Source organism: Lutjanus erythropterus, chromosome 17 (assembly GCF_056507025.1).
Source record: "Lutjanus erythropterus isolate fLutEry1 chromosome 17, fLutEry1.hap2, whole genome shotgun sequence".
In the NCBI taxonomy this organism is placed as follows: domain Eukaryota; kingdom Metazoa; phylum Chordata; class Actinopteri; order Lutjaniformes; family Lutjanidae; genus Lutjanus; species Lutjanus erythropterus.
In genome coordinates this window covers 27,619,033-27,639,170 of record NC_139333.1, presented here as the reverse complement: position 1 = coordinate 27,639,170, position 20,138 = coordinate 27,619,033, and the positions used below count along the sequence as shown (strand labels likewise).

At 40.8% G+C, this 20,138-nt stretch overlaps 1 protein-coding gene across 1 annotated transcript in view; it reads left to right on the top strand.

Annotated features, from left to right (window-relative positions):
* etv4 (ETS variant transcription factor 4) overlaps positions 1-20,138 on the top strand; it is a 51,516-nt gene that overhangs the window by 20,452 nt on the left and 10,926 nt on the right. Inside the window, exons 5-7 of the mRNA XM_084740149.1 lie at positions 13,153-13,282; positions 15,840-16,022; positions 17,083-17,558. Of these exons, the coding sequence (XP_084596275.1) occupies positions 13,153-13,282; positions 15,840-16,022; positions 17,083-17,558 (789 nt within the window). The remainder of the gene's footprint in view (positions 1-13,152; positions 13,283-15,839; positions 16,023-17,082; positions 17,559-20,138) is intronic.

Genomic DNA, 20,138 nt, shown 5'->3' with positions numbered 1-20,138 from the left:
TGTTTTGCTTACGAGTAAAATGGTTGAATTCTCGTCCGTGAACAGATGATTTCTTTTGACAGGCTCTCATCCACTTACTCATGCGCACACATAAACACACTTGGCAGGGTGAACACACACACATACAGACACACAGACTTCAGCCCCGCGGTTTTATGAATGGGCTGGTTGTGAAAGACTGGCTGAGGCAGCACATTGAGTTAAGGGGAGTGAACCTTCATTCATGACATCGGGGGACGTTACTCCACCAACAACACCTTTTTTGGGGGCATGCAACTCCTGTTTTATCTAGTGGAGATTCATGCTTTTATGTGCATTTCCTTTCTTTAATGTAGTTGCAGATAATCTGTGGTTACCCCATATTTTTGAGAACTTTTGCAGATTTGGGCGCTACAGTCATCCAAAAGTTACTGCTAGTTTACAGCATTATTTAGTCATCTTTAGTCAATCAAAACCAATGAAAATGGGTTTGTGAAGGCCAAGCGTGTAGAGTAAAAGGCGTTTAACAGCTTCCAGTGGGGAAGTAAAAGCTGTACTTCTGCGTGTTGATTCAGAACAGCCCTGTCAAAGCCAGGGGGCCGCGGGGATTTGAGCCAGGCAGCGCAGCCCGAGTGTCAGCAGCATAGCTTTGTGAATGGACGGCAGTGTGTGTTTTATTACAGGAGAGTCGGGGGAGGTGTGTGTGTGTGTGTGTGTAGAAGGAAAAGAGAGAGAGAGTGTGTGTGTTCGTACATCCCTGTGATGCTCATATGCGTGCCTGTGCATTTCTATGTCCGTGTTGGTGTGTTTACTCCGGCTCTGCTTTCTGCAGCTGAAATATTTTCTCTTTTCGAAAAAGCGAGCGCCGACCAAAGAGAGGAACAGATGCTGTGAAAGAGACGGGGCGAGGCCGTAAAACTAACAGTAGTTGAACATGAAACAGTCGTTAATAGGAAGATACTGGGAGTGTGTCTGCTGTGCATTGAACAGTTTGGACACCCTGTATGTTGATGGATAATCCCAGTTCATTACTTCTTGTTTTGGTTGAGTTTTCATTTCTAATAAGACTGTACCCACCTAGTTATTTGGCAAGATCTGGAAATGTGGCAACTTTGTTAAGAAGAAGTAGACTAGAGAAAAAAGGGCAAACTGTCATCACAGTTTATAGGCGATTAAGTTTTTACTCACCATAGTTGTCCACACAGTTTCCCTGTGCAGTTAGCAACTTCAGGTTGTTCACCTTTTGGTTTTACTTCCAAATAAATTGGTAAAGATAATCTAGTTAGATTGTGTCTAAAGAGGTCAGTATTCTTCAAGAAAACACTTGTTTGATTGTCAAACAGCGTCTGAATCTCCCCACCTGCCACACAGAATCAAGCAGGGTGTGTTCAAAAACTTTTGTAACTCTCCGAAACTGACAATAACAACTTAGGGCAGTGACTGAGCAGAGGTGTTAAAAGTTGCATTTCACCTGCACGGTACAGCTCAACTGGACTTGATTTTATTTTGGTTCTCCTGTAGGGATAGTACTTGGTGACTGAAGACCACTGCAGACCCCTGATTGGTTGCATAACATGTGACATTGTGCACAAACCAGGAAATTTACATAGCTCACAGTGCCATCAATTACAACCACATTTTTTTTAATCACTCAAAAATAGCAGCTGTAAAACCACACTGCAGTCAGCTGACAAAGTGCAGATGTATCAAGAACACCATTGCTTAATTTCCTGTTGCAAAGCTCCTTTTTCTGTCCACAGTGAGTCAGCAGGGAAGTTGTCAAACTGGCAGTAAATTTACAGTTTAGGTTACAGTTTGTAAGGGAATAAAGGCTCAAGACCAAAGCACCCATGTGTGCGTGAAGTTTCCCAACTGCTGTGGACAACTAAGTAGAAGTACCAAACTTGAAAGCAAAAGCAGTGTCTGATACTTCCCTCTCATGAACACCTTTCAGTGTTGGAATTGAGGAGTTTAGTGTTCAGGAGTTTTTGTAACTTTTCAATACCAACATCTCAACAGCAATGATTTCAGGCAGGGACTGGTCAGATGTGCACGGGTTTGAACTTTTGCTTGTGTCTATGCACGACTACTTCCGTCTCTTTTCATAGGTACAATGAATGTCTTTGAGCAAAGACTATCCTTAATTGTGCGCTGTTCATCAACTCCATTTAAACAACTGTTGCATCTTGCCCCTCTCTATAGTGCCAGGCTTTTTGACTCACCTTTTGCAGATTTAAAATATTGAGCAACTGACTGATGCTGAATTTATTCTTTGTGTTCATTTCTTGGTTGCCGATTGTTTAACATGTTTAATATCCAGTCCTAACTTGAATATTCTTTAATAAGATTAAGAAAGCGGCTTCCTGAGTAGCTTTGCAGAGTCATATCAGTGCAAAATTCATTCCAACTCAAAAATTCACAGCCACTGTATCAATGATCAGTGACTTTTTCCCCTCAAAAATTGGCATCTGTCTGAAAAATCCCATGTCAATCAGGCTCTAATTGTCATAATTGTTAAAAATGATGGCCAAAATTATTAGAATTAAACCATCTGCTGTCCATTCTTGGCCAGCATTCACAGTTAGATCTCACTCTGTTTTCCACTTTCGAATGCCTGACAGTCCCACACACACACAAATCGACACACTAAACCCACTCTGCACGTGAGCGGAGGCGGTGGCTGCAGAGGGTGGACCTATAGTAACCTGCTGACACAGACACAGTAGGTGTGCAGAGCGAGCTGAGAGCCAGTGTACGGCCGTATCGATCCTCGCTGATCCAGGAGAGGAGTAGGAGGAGATGGAGAGGGTTGATAGATGACTTGATAAAGATAAAGCACAGATAAATCAGCATGGAGGCAGATGGGAGAAGGAGAGGGGTAAGAGGGGGTCAAACGTGCCGTGAAGCATTACGGTCGAGATCCCGATCGAGAAACCGAGGGGGTGGGAGGAGGGTTGCAAGAAGAGCAGAGGAGGAACTGTAGATGTGGCATGTGCGCTGATAATTTCGAGCAAGGTGTCCCAGCCTCTCTGTGTGTTATCTCCTTCCGATAAGCCTGATTTTGCCTGGAAAACACACATGCATGGGACAAACACATTGCAACACTGCACATACACACTCCCTCGCATCCATGATACCCTGGTGGGCAGTGGGAGCTCATTATATCATTTCAGTAACAGTGTGGGGGTGGATCGATCGCTACATTAAACATTAAGAGGGGACAGCTATATTGGGGGCTGAGGGATTGAGAGTGAGGAGTCAATATTGTGCCAGATTAATTACATCCAGGCCCTCGCCTGTGACGGGCTGTCCCTCTCGCTGCACATGTCCCGGGACAGGGATGTATTGTATCGGGTCCACTAAACAGCAATGGAGCGGTGAGATTTATGACTGGTCAATGGCCATTTATAAAAAGCAAACGCGGCACAATTGAAAGTGAAGTGGACAATAGGGAAAACGTGAGATGTCAGAGCATTTAGCGATTAAAATTGTGATCCTTTGATGCTACCAAGACCAAGGAAATATGAAGTTTGTTATCATATTATGGGTGTTTTTTTTCTTGCCTGGGGTTTGTAAATACATCATAAACTCTAATCAGTACTTGTAAATTTTTATTTTCCTTCCCTTTCCTTTTTTTTATGTTCTCCTCAATCACATCCTTCCTGAGGCTGAATATCCATCTCTTCTTTTTAGCTCAAAGCATTTATTTACAGCACTCTAAGGCTGGGTTGTACCCAACAGGATCAACTTTAAACTAGATTGAATCCTCATTTAACAATGAAAAACTGAATTAAATTAAGAAAGATTAAATTTAAACCTCTCTTTAAACCTCAGTGTACTTTTTACTCTAAACTTAGATTAAATTCAGTTCTGTTACATCACAACTTTAAACTCCAATTCAAAATGTGATCCAGTATTGGATTTAAACTTACACTTGAGGAGGTCTAACTTTTAAAGTGGCTGCCTTTTGAGATGGATTTTGAAAAATGAACTTGAAGTTTCTCAAAGAAAGTTGAGGAGAAAAAACAGCAAGCAAGTTTAACTCAAAGGAGGAGAAATTTGAGCTTCTCTGACAAGCTATCATTTGCTTACTAGGCTAACTTACATTGTAGCTGGCTAGCAAAAAAAGATATTTTCTTAACTTTTTATCTAGCTAGCAAACAGTGTGACATTTTAACTTGGCTAGCTAGCAGACTGTTTAACATTAATAACGTTTTAGCTAGTTAACAAATAATATGGGTTTTTTTTACCTTTTAGCAAGTTAGGAAACAATGCAACATTAAGGAATATAAAGTAGCTGAAAGATTCCGCCTCTTTTATACTTACAAAGTCACAACAGCAGTCAAATTTATTACTTATTTATTTATTTATGATTAAGTCCTATTTTATTTTAGTTTAAAGTAATAAACTTGGATTTGCTGAACTGAGCTTCTTTTTTAATAGTGGAACAGAGCTCTGTTTAATTTTAAATCTTGATTTACTCATTTTACTCTTTTTTGTCACTGCAACCCAGCCTAACAAGAGTAAATTAGGACACTTTGTCCATGGCTGATTTCCCAAAACAATCCTGACTGATAGAGTTCATTAAGAGCTTTAAAAAAAACTGCTGCTTGTTCAGACAAGAACATTCCCATGACTGCAGACAAAAACTGCAACCTATTTCCAGTCGACAGAAGGGAAGTGAAACTTTGATGTTTGCAGAAATTTACTGTGCTACTGCCTTTCTCATGGTGGGTGTCGTTCTGATCTACATCCTGTTAGCCAACGCCAACATGATGCACCAAGAAACGTTTTAACGGCCAACGTCCAATTTGTGAGAAGGCCACAATCATCTGTCTCACTGATACCATTGTACTTTCCATCAATCTCGTTAGGCTTGTTTGGCAGGTATCTGACAACCATTCTTTAAATATTCAAGGAGCCTGAACCATTATCAGATGAGAGAGGACGACCTGTAAATCAGATAGAGCAGACACTAATGGATCCAACACTCGTGCTGGGCTCCCCGAGCACACAGATACCGAAGCCACTCTTGGGCCTGTTGGCTCTCAGAGACGAGGATGAGCGCGTCGGTGCTGCTGGCCAGGCTGCTTTTCTCTCTCACTCTTTCTCTCTGTGTATCTTCCTGATTGTGCAGTGACCTGAGAGGCGCACACACACTCCCACACACACACACACACACACACACACACACACATACACACACATGTCCAGCACATGTTTCCATGCACCAGTGGAATGACTGGATACAATCTGAAGTCGAAACGGTCTGGATCATATTGTACTGCCTCGCTTCCCTTCCCTCTCTCACACTCTCTTGCTCAGAATTTTTCCACTTAACTAAAACCTACAAGGACAAAACAAGTAAATACATGTTTGTTTGTTTTTTAAAAATACAGAGAAAACCAGAATCTAATATTTTTTGACATCTTGTTATATGACATTGAAATGTATTGTGGTTTTAGGAGCCAAATATATGTAATTCATGTGTGCACGAATGAACCAGCATGGAAGAAAGTAACGGCCACAGTAAAGTTCTGCATTCAGAACTTTTCTTAAATAAATGCACAAAAGTATTCTCATTAAAAAAATACACTTAAAGTGTCTCACCAAAAGTAAAAGTGCTTATGCGGAATGGCCCATTTCAGATTAAAGCTGTGCCCATAATTCAATTAATGGATGAATTCTGGTAATTGTTTAATCATTTCAGTCAATTTTCAAGCAAATATGTTGAACATTTGTTGGTTCCAGTAACTTAAATGTGAGGATTTGTTGCTTTTCTTTGTCATTTATGACAGTAAATGAAGCGATGAGGAGAACTGGTGTTTTGATGGAAAAATAATGTTTTTGTTTAAAAATGCAAAACAACATAGACCAAAATAATAACTAGAACTATAAAAGTTGTCACCATACTCAAAACAACTAATCCTAACAAGGCATTAAAATTCTGTTTTTTTATCCCATGTGAAGAAGTCAGTATCATGGAGGAACATTAACTTGTCCTGCTCAGAGGTAGCTAAGGTAGCTAACTACTCTGCTAAGCTAACATTAGGCTATAGCCCCGCTTTGCAGTAAGTTTCTGCAATTTCAGCTTCTTACTCTGCTGAATTCATGCTATTTTACATTGTGAAGGGACTTTTGAATGGACGGGGCCAAAACCCTTTTAGACTTTTTAACCTGTCTCATACACTACATACTTGGAGTAAGTCAGTTTGAAGTTTAGAAAATCTGACAGTGCTGTCAGCTTTTATATTCAGCTAAATGTTTAGTGACCACAAAAAAACTTTGAAATAGCACCCAGAATTGGTCAGAGAAAGCAAAACATAGCCCTGTGTGCAGAAGTTTAAAATTGCCATTAAAGTATAGGTTATATGTAACTTATAATGCATGTGTTGACAGTCAAATACTTTAAAATTACACTGTTGCTTTTCCCTGTTATGCCTCCCTCTCACCACAATGGAGCTCTGTATTCAGCTAAGCAGCTAATGTCATTTGCAACCCATGTGAATCAATAGCTTCCTTTTTAACCTTTAAAACCATTGTGGCATAATTGGCATCCTTGTTTTTATTGATCCGTCACCACATAAGGGGAGAGAGCCAGGTGTAGCCTATCACGCATTTGTTTCCAGCTTGCTTTTAGTGTGTCTCGTCTGTACGGCACGCTGCGGCCTCGTGTCGCTCGCACCGCCACATGTACAATACATATCATGTGAGATAAGAACCAGATCTCCAGATAGCCCTGAGATGGTTCCTCGAAGAGTCCGACTTGAATCGTGTTTGTATGATTGGACCCATTAAGTGTGTATTTACGTTACGCTCACATGTTCTTCGGTTTAGCAGGATCCAGTCACCCTGTTTGACACTGGGGCTGAGGTCCAGTGAGTTATTGTGAGCGAGGCTGTCATGTGCTGCAGACTTCCAGAGGCTTAAGACTTGGCCAAGTCGCACATAAACATCCAATGTAAGACTCTCCAGATCCACTGCTGTCTTCAGATTGGATTTCCCTACACTTGGTTCCTTTAATGGTAGGAAATACTCTTGTCTAAAATAAGATGGGGGAGTTCATAGTGAGGTCTCGTCAAACAGCTCATTCACAACTGATGTTAACATGTTTTGATCGCTATATACTTTATATATATATATATATATATATATATATATATATATATATATATATATATATATATATATATATATATATATATATATGTGTGTGTGTATATGTGTATATATAAAAATCATACAGGAATCAAGTGGAGTCAGCTAATCTTTCCTCATTAACTTAACATAAATATACAAGCTTTATTTATTCAGGTTACATAAAGGAGAGATCTGTAATATATTTACTGTAATAAATCATAAAATGACCATGGCATGTCATCAGAAATTAAGAAAACATGTTAAGTTGAAATAGTCGCTACTCTAACAACAGTGCTACGGCTGCAGTGTCCTTTGAAATTTCCACTCTGGAAATTGTTTGCCTGTTTCACATTAATTAGAGTTCAAATTAATGCCGAATGTTCGCTAAATGACTAAGTGTCTGTTTATGAGTCGTAAGAAATCCTTAATAATCTTTAAGAAGGAGTAGATGTTTAAAACGGTTAAATTGAGCAAAATGTTAATGGCAGTGAGAAAGGCAGCCACTTAAGTCAAACTCCAGAGTCTTCAGGCACTCTTCTTGCTCTCCTGCGATGTTATATAAAAAAATTATTAGTTGCCAAAACATTTCTAGTGGTGGGCTGAAAAAAATGTATAAATGAAAGTTTAACACCCCAATTTTGTACCTTTCAACGCCAGTGTATAGGTTCTTATGGCAGGCATCAAAATATTGAATTTCAAAACTGGACTGATCAAATTTTCAAGGCTCCAAACTTAACGGTAGAATCAGCAGGATTTGTCGGAGCTGTTCGTGAATGCATAAGGATGTCAAATACCAACATTTTGTTTGGCTGAAATGTCCCGAGGACAACAAAACAATCCCCAAAAAAACAGGAAATACAGGCTACACAGGTGATGATTGAAGGGGATTATGTTAAGGAAAAAGTTACAGACTGTACCTTTAAAATATCACCACACGCAAACCAAATCTTTTTCCCCAAGCTGTTAATAGTAAATCTCTCTGTCAGGCCTGTTTGTGTTTTTTAGGAATCCCACAGGAATCCAATAGTGTTTCCCGACATGCTCACACTGCCTCCGTATGGCTCAGCTGAGGGGCCTATTGTGAAGAAAAGAGAGTGAGTGTGTGTGTGTGTGTGTGTGTGTGTGTGTGTGTGTGTGTGTGTGTGTGTGTGTGTGTGTGTGTGTGTGTGTGTGTGTGTGTCGGGGGGGGGGTGTCATCCCTGCTCCTGTGATTTGTTTGTGGTGGGTGTCCGTTGAATGGGACCCCCCCCACACACACTATGTAATGATCCCTCTACTTCCTAAAGCACTCAACCATGACCATCACCTTTCACCCTGCATCCTCCCCCTCTAAAGAGCCAACATTTACATATGTAAAAGTCCATCTCCACCCTGCCTTTAGCTGCTGGAGAGGAGGAGGGGGTCACCTCTAAACCTCAGCGATTAAAATGGGGAGTGAATGGGAGATGGTGAAGAATGACACAAAATAAGGAAGGAGGAGATACAAGACAAGTTTGGACCCTTTGACCTTCAGTTTAGGAGGCGCTGGGAACCTGCTGCAGGAGAAAGTGCATAAATACTTCTGCACTATCTCAAATCATTTGCTCTGAAAGTCAACAGCTAGTGTGTACTGTATCTGTCTTGTCACTTCTAAACACCTTTCAGGTTCTTCATGCTCGCTTGCATTAAGTTCATGAAACGAGCAACCACCACCCCCCTCCCCCCTTCCTCGCCGGTGCAGAAAAGAAACAATGAAATATGAGGATCTCAGTGAAAGGGTGATGTAACATTTAACAAAGCAGTTAAGAGGAGGTCATATTGCCCCAAATAAAAGCAGGAAGAGAAGGGAACCTGAGGAACATAACTCTCCCCAGATCCGTTTACAAGACTGCCACCACCTTATAAACTTTAGCAGCAAATTTGACATCATTTGGACAGGGAGATTTACTGTAATATGTCGGAGAGTTTGTAATAGTTGGTGGAGACCAGAGTTTGTTTTGATTTAAGGACTATTCCAGGAACTGGATGTTGGATTAATTCAAAAATTATGTTTTTCAGCCACGCTAGCGGCTTTAGGGGTGACGATGTTGGTCCATTGCTTTTGTCCAGACTTTAATATTTCAATAGCTATCAGATGGATTGCCATGAATTTTTCTTTTTTTCTTTCTTACAAATGTACATATGCCAGGTACCTCCACAAATGCTCATTAAGAGTGTAAAAAAACATCAAAAACAGCGAGTATTGCGATATTATGTTTTGTCATACTATATTGATTCTCAAAACACTGTATCAGGATATTTTGATGCATGCAAAGATTTCAGGGAGTTGTGTTTAAATGCACAAACACGTAATAGTAATGTTATCTAGCTTCCCTGTTCTGACTGCATAAAAGCTAACTTTTCTAACTCAAATGTTTTGCATATGGTGGTTCTCTTTAGCTCCTTAATCTTTAGCTTTGATGAGCAAATACTTGCACTGGAATTCCCATCAGCCTCAGCTGTATTTTGCGTTTAGTGCTTAGCAAACAATAGCATGCTACCATGCTAAACTAAGACTAATATCACACCTCCTTGACATTAGCATGTTAGCATCCCTAAGTACAGCCTCACAGAGCTGCTTGCATGCTTGTAGTCTGGTCAGTGGAATTCCCTTTGTCCTCGGTTGTATTTTCAGCTTAATGCACATGTTAGCATGCTAACACGCTACCCTCAGGTGGTGAATATTGTAATTATAGCATACCTGCTTAATGTCAGCATGTTAGCATGCTTGTACAACCTCATAGAGCTGTTTACATGGCTTGTAGTATCCAAGTCTTGTTCACATTTGTTCATTAATCAAAATCCGAAGGTAATTTAGCATCTAAGGATCAAAGTGTATTTAGTTTTTATTTTTCTTTTTGGCTCCTTAATCCTTAGCTTTGGTGGTCCTTTGACTGAGATAAAAAAAAAAAATCTCATGCTAACATACTAAACTAATACTAAAACTAAGATGGTGAACATGGTCAACATTATACCTCTTAAACATTGGCATGTTAGCATTGTCATTGCAAGCATATAAGCATGTTGCTAGCATGCGAAAGTAGTCTCACAGAGCTGCTTGCACGGTTTTGGTCAATGGAATTCCCTTTGGCCTCAGTTGCACTTTTAGGTTAGTGTGAATTAGCACGTCAGCATGCTAATATGCTAAACTAAGATGATGAACATGGTCAACATTGTAGCCTACCTGCATAAGGTCAGTATGTTAGCATGCTAGTACAGCCTCAGAGAGAGTCTTGCATGGTTGTAGCTTCAAAGTCTTGTTCAAATTTGTTCATTAATCAAAATCAGAAGGCAATTCAGCATCCAAGGATCAAAGTACAAAGAGTTTTTAAATTTTCTGTTCGGCTTCTTGATCCCTGAGCTTTATAAATTGGTGTATCCTTAATCAGAACATCAACCATCTCGATATAATTGGAAACGCGTGCAACACAACAGACAGAAATTACAATCCCAGGCAAACACACAAACACAAAAAGCTCTCTGATGCTCATTTACGAGATTAATTAATATTCCAGAAAGGTCACACACAAATAGCTCAAACACACACACGCAGACCCAGCTGACGCCGTTCCCAGGCAGGACTTTGTTGAAATGGAACATCCTCATAAACCGAGAGCCACATCAAGGGCAATATTCCTGCCAATCGCATTAGTGGCTCTACTTGGCTGCACTGTGAGTGGACTTGTGTACACTCTCTGAGGATTGTTTGCAGTTCATGACCATGGCAGAGAAAGGGGGGGAATGTCAATAGACAAACACAGTATAGTATTATTAGAGCGGCAGTCATGTGCCACCCTCTGTGCAGCAGCAGACGAGCTGTCGGAGACTTAGAGGAGGCTGGAATCCCATCGCGTCTGTCTGGGAAATCTGGGTAAATGCTCTCTAATCCTGTTGATCCTCCGCTAAAGCCAACACTTCCTCACCTGCCTGCCTGCCATGGGAGAGTGAGTACGCTCCAAAAATAGGAGGGTTATGATGATGATGAGAAGCGCTGTTTGATTGTTGGACTCAGTTTATCAGTTTAAACACGTCCCCATTCTCATGCAGAGGAAAATATCTGAACAGCAGCAGGAGGGAATTTAAACCTTTTCAAAGAAGAAATCCCACAATAATCTTTGTTTGAATTCTATATTTAGCACACAAGATTATGCTGTTTCATCCCATAGCATTTGCAAAATGAAACTAGGGCTCTAGCTAACAGTTACTTTCCTTACCAATTTAACTTGATTTTTTATTTTAATTATTTATTTTGTATTAAAGAACCAATGTGGAGGATTTAGTGCCATCTAGCAGTGAGGTGGCAGATTACAACTAATCAAATACCGCTCGCCTCACCCTTCCCTTCCAAACATGCATGAGAGGCAACGGTGGAAAGGAAAAAGCAAAAGGCTGTATCTACAGTTTGGTTTGTCCGCTCTGGGCTACTGTAGAAACATGGTGATGCAACACGGCGGCCTCTGTGAAAGAAGGACCAGCATTTGCATTTGCAGATGCTTAGGTCATTTTGTTAGAGAAAAAAGTGCTTTGAGAAAAACTGATTTTTGTACAAGTAAATAATGCTGTACACTTCAGATTTATCGTTTAATAAAACTTTGTATTGTGGTACTATCGTATCTTGAGTTTTTGGTGTTGTTACATCCCAATCTTTACATAGACTGTCATAATTCTGTTTTCGTCAATCGACAAATGAAGCCTGCACCATTTTAAAACTTTGCTTTTTATTCCAAGAACAATTTTTAAACAACTACTTTCGGTCAGCGTCTTCCACTTTGAGACTTGCGAGAGTTACAGCAGATCCTCAAGGCTGTTTGTGGTTTATGTCACTGTAATCTCTTCTCACTTTTTGTTCGCTCTATTCTTCCTCCGTCATTTTTTTTTTTCACTTTCTGTCTCTCGCCTTAGTGGAGCAGCCATCTCCGGCCTCATTCAGTCAGCCAGACATTTTTTCTCCTCCTTTTTTTGTGAATGGACGGCAGTACTGTGTAATTACCTGGGCTGAGCTTTCAGTGTGGCCTGCTCCGTCAGCTCCACACCCACTGCACACACACACACACATACACATGCACACACACACACACACTTTTAAGCGTGCACACACACATTCACGAGTGCACGCATAGACACAGACTTGCAGAGATTTCTAATAGACACACGCACTCACACTCGCACACTCACACGTAAGTACAGGCCTCCCCAGCTGGAAGTGCACAGCTGCTGCTGTTTACCCTGTCGGGACCAGAAAAACATCCTGTACAGTTCTCCGGGTGAAAACCTCCCCTCACATAATAAACACAAGCCCTCGGCACAGTTTGAAGCTCCACTTTGGGTGGTTTCTGTGGCCATCAAGGCAAAGGTCCCCTCCAGCAGTCCTGTTTGATCGACAGTTTGGAGTGGAAGCCTTTGGGGAAACATGAAAATGTTGCTACATATTTCAAACTTTGAGGGAAAATGTGGCACTATCAGGTTATCATCCTTCCTTTTTATGCTAAAAGCCAACATCTGGACACCAATAGGAAAGAATGTCGCAGATAGAGTGTATATGCTGTTCTAATAGAGGTGTGACATTTGCTTTCATCAGCGCACAGACATCTCTCTGGCCCGTAGAGTTGTTTAGATTCAAGCTTGACTTTGACAGAGGAAGTTTTGGCTGCTGTTGTGTCTGGAAGAGTGAAGAAAAGTGGGCGAGGACACTCTGGGCTTCCAAATGACTGCTGGAATGCGGTCGTGTGTGAGCGTGTGTGTGTGTGTGTGTGTGTGTGTGTGTGTGTGTGTGTGTGTGTGTGTGCGTGTGCGTGTGTGTGTGTTTATATGTGTCTGTCTGCTGCCCTGTGTTTTGCAGCTGACAGTCACTTAAGCATTTTGGCTGGCACGTAAAGGAGATTCCTGTGCAGACAGAAGTATTTGCTTTTGCCTTTGAGCTTAACAACAGTAGTATCGGGGCAGGGCAGAGTGAGAAGAGAATACGTGAATCGGTGCCAACCCTCATCTCTGTTTTCTGTTTACTGTCTCTTGTAGCGGTGGCATTTCACAGCCCTCCAGTCACCATCAAGAAGGAACCGCAGAGCCCGGGCTCCGACCCCAGCCAGTCCTGTAGCCACAAGCAGAGCTTCAGCTACCCCAGCGGAGAGCAGTGCCTTTATGCCAGGTACCTCCACGTTCTCCTGATACAAGTGCTAAAGTACATGTTGTGTGGTAGGATAGTGTTGGTCTTTTGAAGTGTCTCACAGTCCCTACATCTTTGTGTTTCAAAAGACCAGAGCACCCAAACAGAGGTGGGAAGTAACTAAGTACTTTTACTCTCTACATTTCTGAACTTTTCACTCGTTACATTTACTCCTAACAGGCTTGTTACTTTCATTTGAATGTATTTGAGGGGAATTATTATTATTATTTTTATTTTGCATTATCGAGTGCTGCCTACCCAACATCGAAACTGACTTCAACCTGAATGTATGGAACAGTAGCACGTAGTAAACACGATTTCTATGGTGTATCCATCAGGGCAGGTCACACACAAAAGACATAACAAGACAAAAAATACATAGCAAGACAAAAAAAAAGGCATAATAAGAGGAAGATGGCATAACAAAAATGATGTAAAAAGCATGAGACAAAAAAGACATAATGATGAAAAATTATATAAAACATGCTGCAAGACAAAGAAAGGCGTAACAAGACGAATGACATAAAAAACATGACAAAAAAGACGCAATGAAAAATTACATAAAACATGCAACAAGATGAAAAGCAGCGCAAAGAACACAAAAAAAAAGCAACAAGGTGAAAAACCACAAAAAAGACACAAGATGAAAAAGGCGTCGCAAGACAAAGAAAGGCATAACAAGAAGAAGATGATGTAACAAGATGACAAATGACGTGAAAAAAACAAAACCATAAGGAAAAAATAGATGTAACAATGAAAAATGAAATAAAACATGTAACATGATGAAAACCAGTGCAAAAAACAGATAAAAAACACAACAAGACAAAAAACTAACAAGACAAAAAAGACATAACACTTAAAAACTACATAAAAGACATAATGAGACAAAACAGATGAGAGGGAGACTCGACCACGGGGAAAAGTTGAGGTTCAGTTACCTTTGCACAGAAACAGCCTCTAGAAATGTTCTTCAGAAATCTACTTTTCACTTCTGTACTTTGAGAAAATAAATTCACCAAGTTTCAAGAAAGGGAATATTCTTACACCTATTTTCCCTATTAAACATTAACTACAACTGCACACCTTCTGAATTCAGGTTTCTGTGTTTTAACCAAACTAAGACGAGCTGAACTGCCTTTTTAATCGTCATGAAACACATTCCATTCAAACTCAACAGGAAAAAATGCCATTAAAACTCTGTCTCAGTCAGTCTTTTAAGTTTTCCAACGATCATCAACCTTGGTTTGGAAGAATTAAATCCTTAATTCACCAAGTCAGATATGGAAATAGCTTGTCTTCCTCGCTTGTCCTCCGTGAGTGTGTCCTCTTATGATACCAGAATTTTAAACTTGGATACCATACTAATATAAAAAACACATACTCAATCCTAAGGCAGAAAAAAATTCCTTGGTGCACAAAACCTGCAAGCTAAATTTCAGGCAGGACAATAAAGACTGAACTGAACTGAGGTCTTAAATGAGCACTTAGATAATTTTTTCATAGCTTTGATACTTTCAGTAGCATAATTAAATGACGTATTAGAAATATGTGGCATTGAAAAAAATATAGATACTTTTGACAACCTCTGTCACTGAGCAGCAGCTCTCACTCGCACAAAATAAATAAATTAGGAAAATAAAATAACAATAAAATTGCCCCCCAGAAACAGTCCTCAATAGACAATATATTTGTACAGTCGCCTACAAGTCTAGTATCCAGTCATGGTTTTGTTGCATATTTCTTGAGATATAAGTGTCCTTGAGTTTTTTGGGTTTTTTTGTTTGTTTTTTTTTTTAATCAACATCTTTCCAGAAACAGTGCTGCTGCAGCAGCTTTCAACAGCAGAATATTTTTCACAGTGGTCAGTCTTTCAATGCAAGATTTAACAAAACTCTGGTCATCTTCTGTTCATTGTTTTGACATGGCAGCAGAAATATCAGAGACAGATCCTTCAAAACAAATAAAACCATCTGCATGTCCATATACCAATAAAGATTAATATATATATATATTTTGATAATTTGGGTGGACCAACCCAGCATTCAACAAGTGCATTATTATCAGATTTAGTTGTATGGAAAGCCATACTTAGCATTTCATTTTACTTGACATAGTCTTTGTTTTGTCATCTTTTCTCTCAGTTATGGTTGTGAGATAAGAACAAAGAGGTTTGTCATTTCCTCCTCTTAATTCTTCCACCAGGCTTCCTTCAAGCTTTTTATTTGCTCTTATTTGGAGCATTTCTTAAATTTTATTAGGGAACTGATACTTTAGCTGATATGACATCCTTTATTACCAAGGGCAGAATAAATAACTTTATTTTACCATTCTCAGTAACAACAGTTATCATTGTCAAGTGACCCAGCACTGGTCAGCTGTCATGCATTAGTCACTGACCACATGTTATTGACCACCAAACCCCCCCACCATTAGTTCTGTTTGTTGTATTGACTGAAAACAAACTAGCACCCATCCTCAGTACCACGTTGTTGTAACGTGTATTTACGCACGTCCTCATGACTGTGTTCATGTGTTTCAGTGCCTATGAGCAGAAGAGGGCTGCAGGAGGAGCCAAGAGCTCCTGCCCAGGGACCCCCATTTCTCCCATGCAGCAGCATTACTCCCCGAAACCTGCCACGGCCGGACGGCCCGATGCTGGCTACATGAACCCTGCTGCCACCTCCCAGCCACTGCCCAGCAACAGTTACCCCATCAACACCAGGTGAGACACCACACACGTCTCTGCAGCAGCCGTGACTGACAGTTTAGCATAAGCATGACATTTTACATTTTATTTTAACCAGAGCAGCAAGTATGTCTTTGTCTTTGCATACATACTGAAACTTGCAGAGAAGTTAGAGGTTTTGGTAAAATCTGTAGAGAAATCCAGTGATGTTTTGTTTTGTTTTTTTTGTTTTTTTTTCTTTAAGGGAAATTTACAACAACGCTAACTGGGGAGATAAAAGAGAGTGGGTTAAGATAGCAGACGGTCTCCACTGTAGAGGTCATATGGATTAAACAAGTTAGCTGCCATTACCATTAGAAGCTGTTCCTGCTTTTCCTACTCTTAATGAACGCTATCTTTAGCTTCTGTTAGCTAGTTAGTAAATTATCTATTAGTACAGGTGGAAAAGTGAAAGTTAGGACAGATTAACGACAGAATAAAGTTAGGACAGTTAACAAACACTACCATTAGCTACTGTCAACAAATACTATGGTTAGCTGCTGTTCACGAACACTACAGTTAGTTCCTATTAGTGAACACTACGATTAGCTACTGCTAGCTAGTTAGTAAGTTAGCCACTACTAAAAGTGGAAAATTTAGGATAGATTAATGACAGATTAAAGTTAGGAGAGTTGATTTAAGATGTTGGGATTTTATATTGCTTACGTAATACACATTTTTATAAATCAGGTCTTATCCCTAATCACCATGGTTACCAAACAGTTAAAATGGAATCCGCAAATTTCTGTAATGTGGTGTTTGTTGCGTAATTCTGATCAACTCAATCACTTTACAGCAATCATACAAATAATACAAGGATACTTAAACTGTAGTTATAAAACTTGGATATGAACAATTTTATTACAAAAGCAACTTTGTGGTAAAGTTGTATCACACTTATTCGAGATGAGCATAATTTGTATTTTCTTAAGTACAAATGAATGCAATAATTCTTTGAGTTTCAGTAAAATCCACAAGATTATGAAAGAAAATCTAGTAACATGAGTCAGACACGGTTATGAGATCCTGAAATGAGCATCTGTGTCTCATTTATTAGTTCCAGGTATCAGGGCCCTTCAGGAGACCCCATGTGTCCCCAGTTCCCACCACCAGGGCAGGCCTTTCAGCGCATGCCATCTGCCCCAGCGGGACATGGTGGCAATGGTGTTGGTGGAGGCGGGGGTGGAGGACCAGGCGGTGGCGGCAGCGGCGGTGGTGGTGGCGGCAACAGTGGAGGTGGAAGCGGAGGTGCAGGTTATCATCGGCAGCACTCTGACCCCTGCATGCCCTACCTGCAGCAGAGCTTTAAGCAAGAATACCTGGACCCGCTCTACGAGCGGGTGGCTCACATGGCCGGGCCTGGGCATGGGAGCGGACCAGGACACGGACACGGGCATGGACACGGGCACGGACCTCACCCCCACCCTCATCCTCATCCTCATCCACATCCGCACTCACACCCGCACCCACACAGGTTCCCACCAGCCCACATGATGGTGAAGCAGGAGCCCACAGACTACACCTACGAACCTGGTGAGTGATGCAGAGAGATGTTGATATATTTAAAAGTTGTCATGCAGAAGAAGTCAGTTTTTACTGACTTTACTGAAAAAGTCAGAAATACCATTTAAAAACACCTAAAATTAGGGCTGTGACAGTTTGGATATTTTCTGACCATGGTGAAAAAAAGGAACTTATACCCACAGGATGCTGGTTTACCACAACCCAAATAATTACATTTTATTGGATTTTATTGAAGGATACTGCCTTTAAGGAACAGGGCAGTGTGTAATGTGTGTGTGTGCAGTGTACAAATGAAGGAGAGCAAGCAGCAGCCGGTGCTGCTAGCAGAGCAAAAACATACAACTTAGCAGTAGGTTGGCACACTGGCAGTAAATGTACAGTTCAGGTCACAGTGTGTCAGGTGTAAAATTCTGCAGCTTTTCAAGACCAAGAAAAGTCTCATCTGTTGTTCTTTAACTGCTGGAAAAGTGAAAAGGGTTAGCCCAGAATAAACCAAGCAGGAAAGGCTGACGTTAAACTAATGTTAACACTAGTGTTGTACATTTACAAAGTTAGCTGTGGTGACTTGGTCAAATATATCCACATTGATAAATACAACACTGAATGTCTTCTGTAGTACATTTATCCAGTTTACCGTGTTGAAAACAGTTGTTAGCATCTTATTAGCTGCCTACTGGCAATCCCATGATGCCGTGGGTTGAGTGTTGACCAATCAGTAGCTGTGTTGTTGTAGCTCTGATCTCTACTGCATTGCACAATCCAATAATATTAGATTTTTACCCTTCAAAATAAAATTTGCAGTTATTATGGTTATGAAACATCACATGACCACAGTATTGTGGTAATGCAGTTATCACAAACTTACTTGTAAAAAATTTTTTTTTTGTTATTTTTGTGCTAGATATAGGTGTATAAGTGACATATAGTACAATATATATGTGATAAAAACACTTGAACATCAGATTTTTATTTCATGGCAAGTTTTAGAGAGTGTGGTAAATACAGTCTGTACCTGTGAGCTGGAACTAGAATCTTAATAATGCTAATTATTATTTATAAGGGTAATTTAGGCATTGCAATCTGCCTCAAAAAAGCCCCTTTGAAGCCAAACCCTCCCTGGTGTGCACAGCTAACTCAAGAACAAAATGTCCAAAAGGCAAACAAACTTCTTCACTGTATCGAGGCTCCCTCCCTGCCTCCAAAACTCCTCCTTTCAACTCTCTGACACTTTGCAAAGAAAAGGAAAAAAAATATATTTTTTTTTCTGCTGCAGCTACACTCCTCCCTCCCTCCTTCCTTACCCCTCCACCTACCTCCCTCCCTCCCTCCCCGCACCGCTCTCTGTGAGAGAGAGGCAGAGGAATTTCATTGAGAAAATGGAGGGCACTGGAAAGACTAGAGTCCCTGGTGGAGTGCTCCGGGGTTTCAGGTTGCACCAGCGGCTTCCTTTTTCTGCAGGCAGATGAACTCATAATGGAAAAATGAGCGTGGCCGCAGTAACCCGAACCTCTCACTGGCTGGGCTTTGGGAGAGGGTGAGGGGAGGGAGTGGTAGGGGTGGGGGGTGACGGGGGGTACGGGGTGGGGTAGCCAGCTCAGGCACTTTAACAACAAGCTGGACTGGAGAGCACAAAAACCAGCTCGTCTGCCTGCCTCTCTGAATTTAAAACAAGCAGCGAGAAATATAACACTGCACATACACTGTGTCCTCATTCACCTGTATTAAAGCTGCTATAGGACTTAAAGCTATTGTTGAGACTCCCACAGGTCCCACATTCACATTAGTGGAAGGCTACAAAGCATGCCTTCCAGCGCTGAAACCAGCATACTTTATGCATAATAAAAACCAGAGGAAAAAGCGACCTAATTCTTTTCACTCTATGTTTTTATACTCACACCTTTGATACGGGGGCCGGATAGCCCTGACAAGGAGTTGCACAACCTTGAGGAAGACGGAGGCAAAGTACAAAAGGATGTTTTTCTGTGGATAAGTGCTGGGAGGAGTTGAATGAGAACGTTGAATTTGGTGGGGTTTCCTCTGACATGTCTCTGATTATGAGTTTGAACAACTGCAGACATTTCAGATCAGGATTTATCGCTCTTTTGTAGACAGTTATACAAGACACCACACTGTTCATGAGATAATAAATGATTGGAGCCTTTAATTTGGAAACACTGTTGTCAGATGAATCTGTCTGGAGAGTGCAAACTGATTTCTATCCTTCCTTCAAAGGACGGTTCACCCCAATGTCAAAAATACATATTTTTTCTCCCACCTGTAGTGCTGTTTAACCATCTAGATAGCTTTGGTGTGAGTCGCACAGTTTTGGAGATATCGGCCGTAGAGATATCTGCCTTCTCTCGAGTATAATGGCTTTTCTACTGTAACTTTTGGCCACGCAGAATCAAACCTCGCAGTGCCGATTTGCATTTCCATTCCCACTTATAACATGCAAGTGTTATGGCCCTTCTTAAAGTAGGGCCAAAGCACGCTGGACCTGCCTCCAAGCCGATGTCTGACGTACAATTGTAGCTTCTAACTGAATCTCTGTAGTTTAAAGTTGCTGTTTGGACTGCCGGTTGTCTGTTT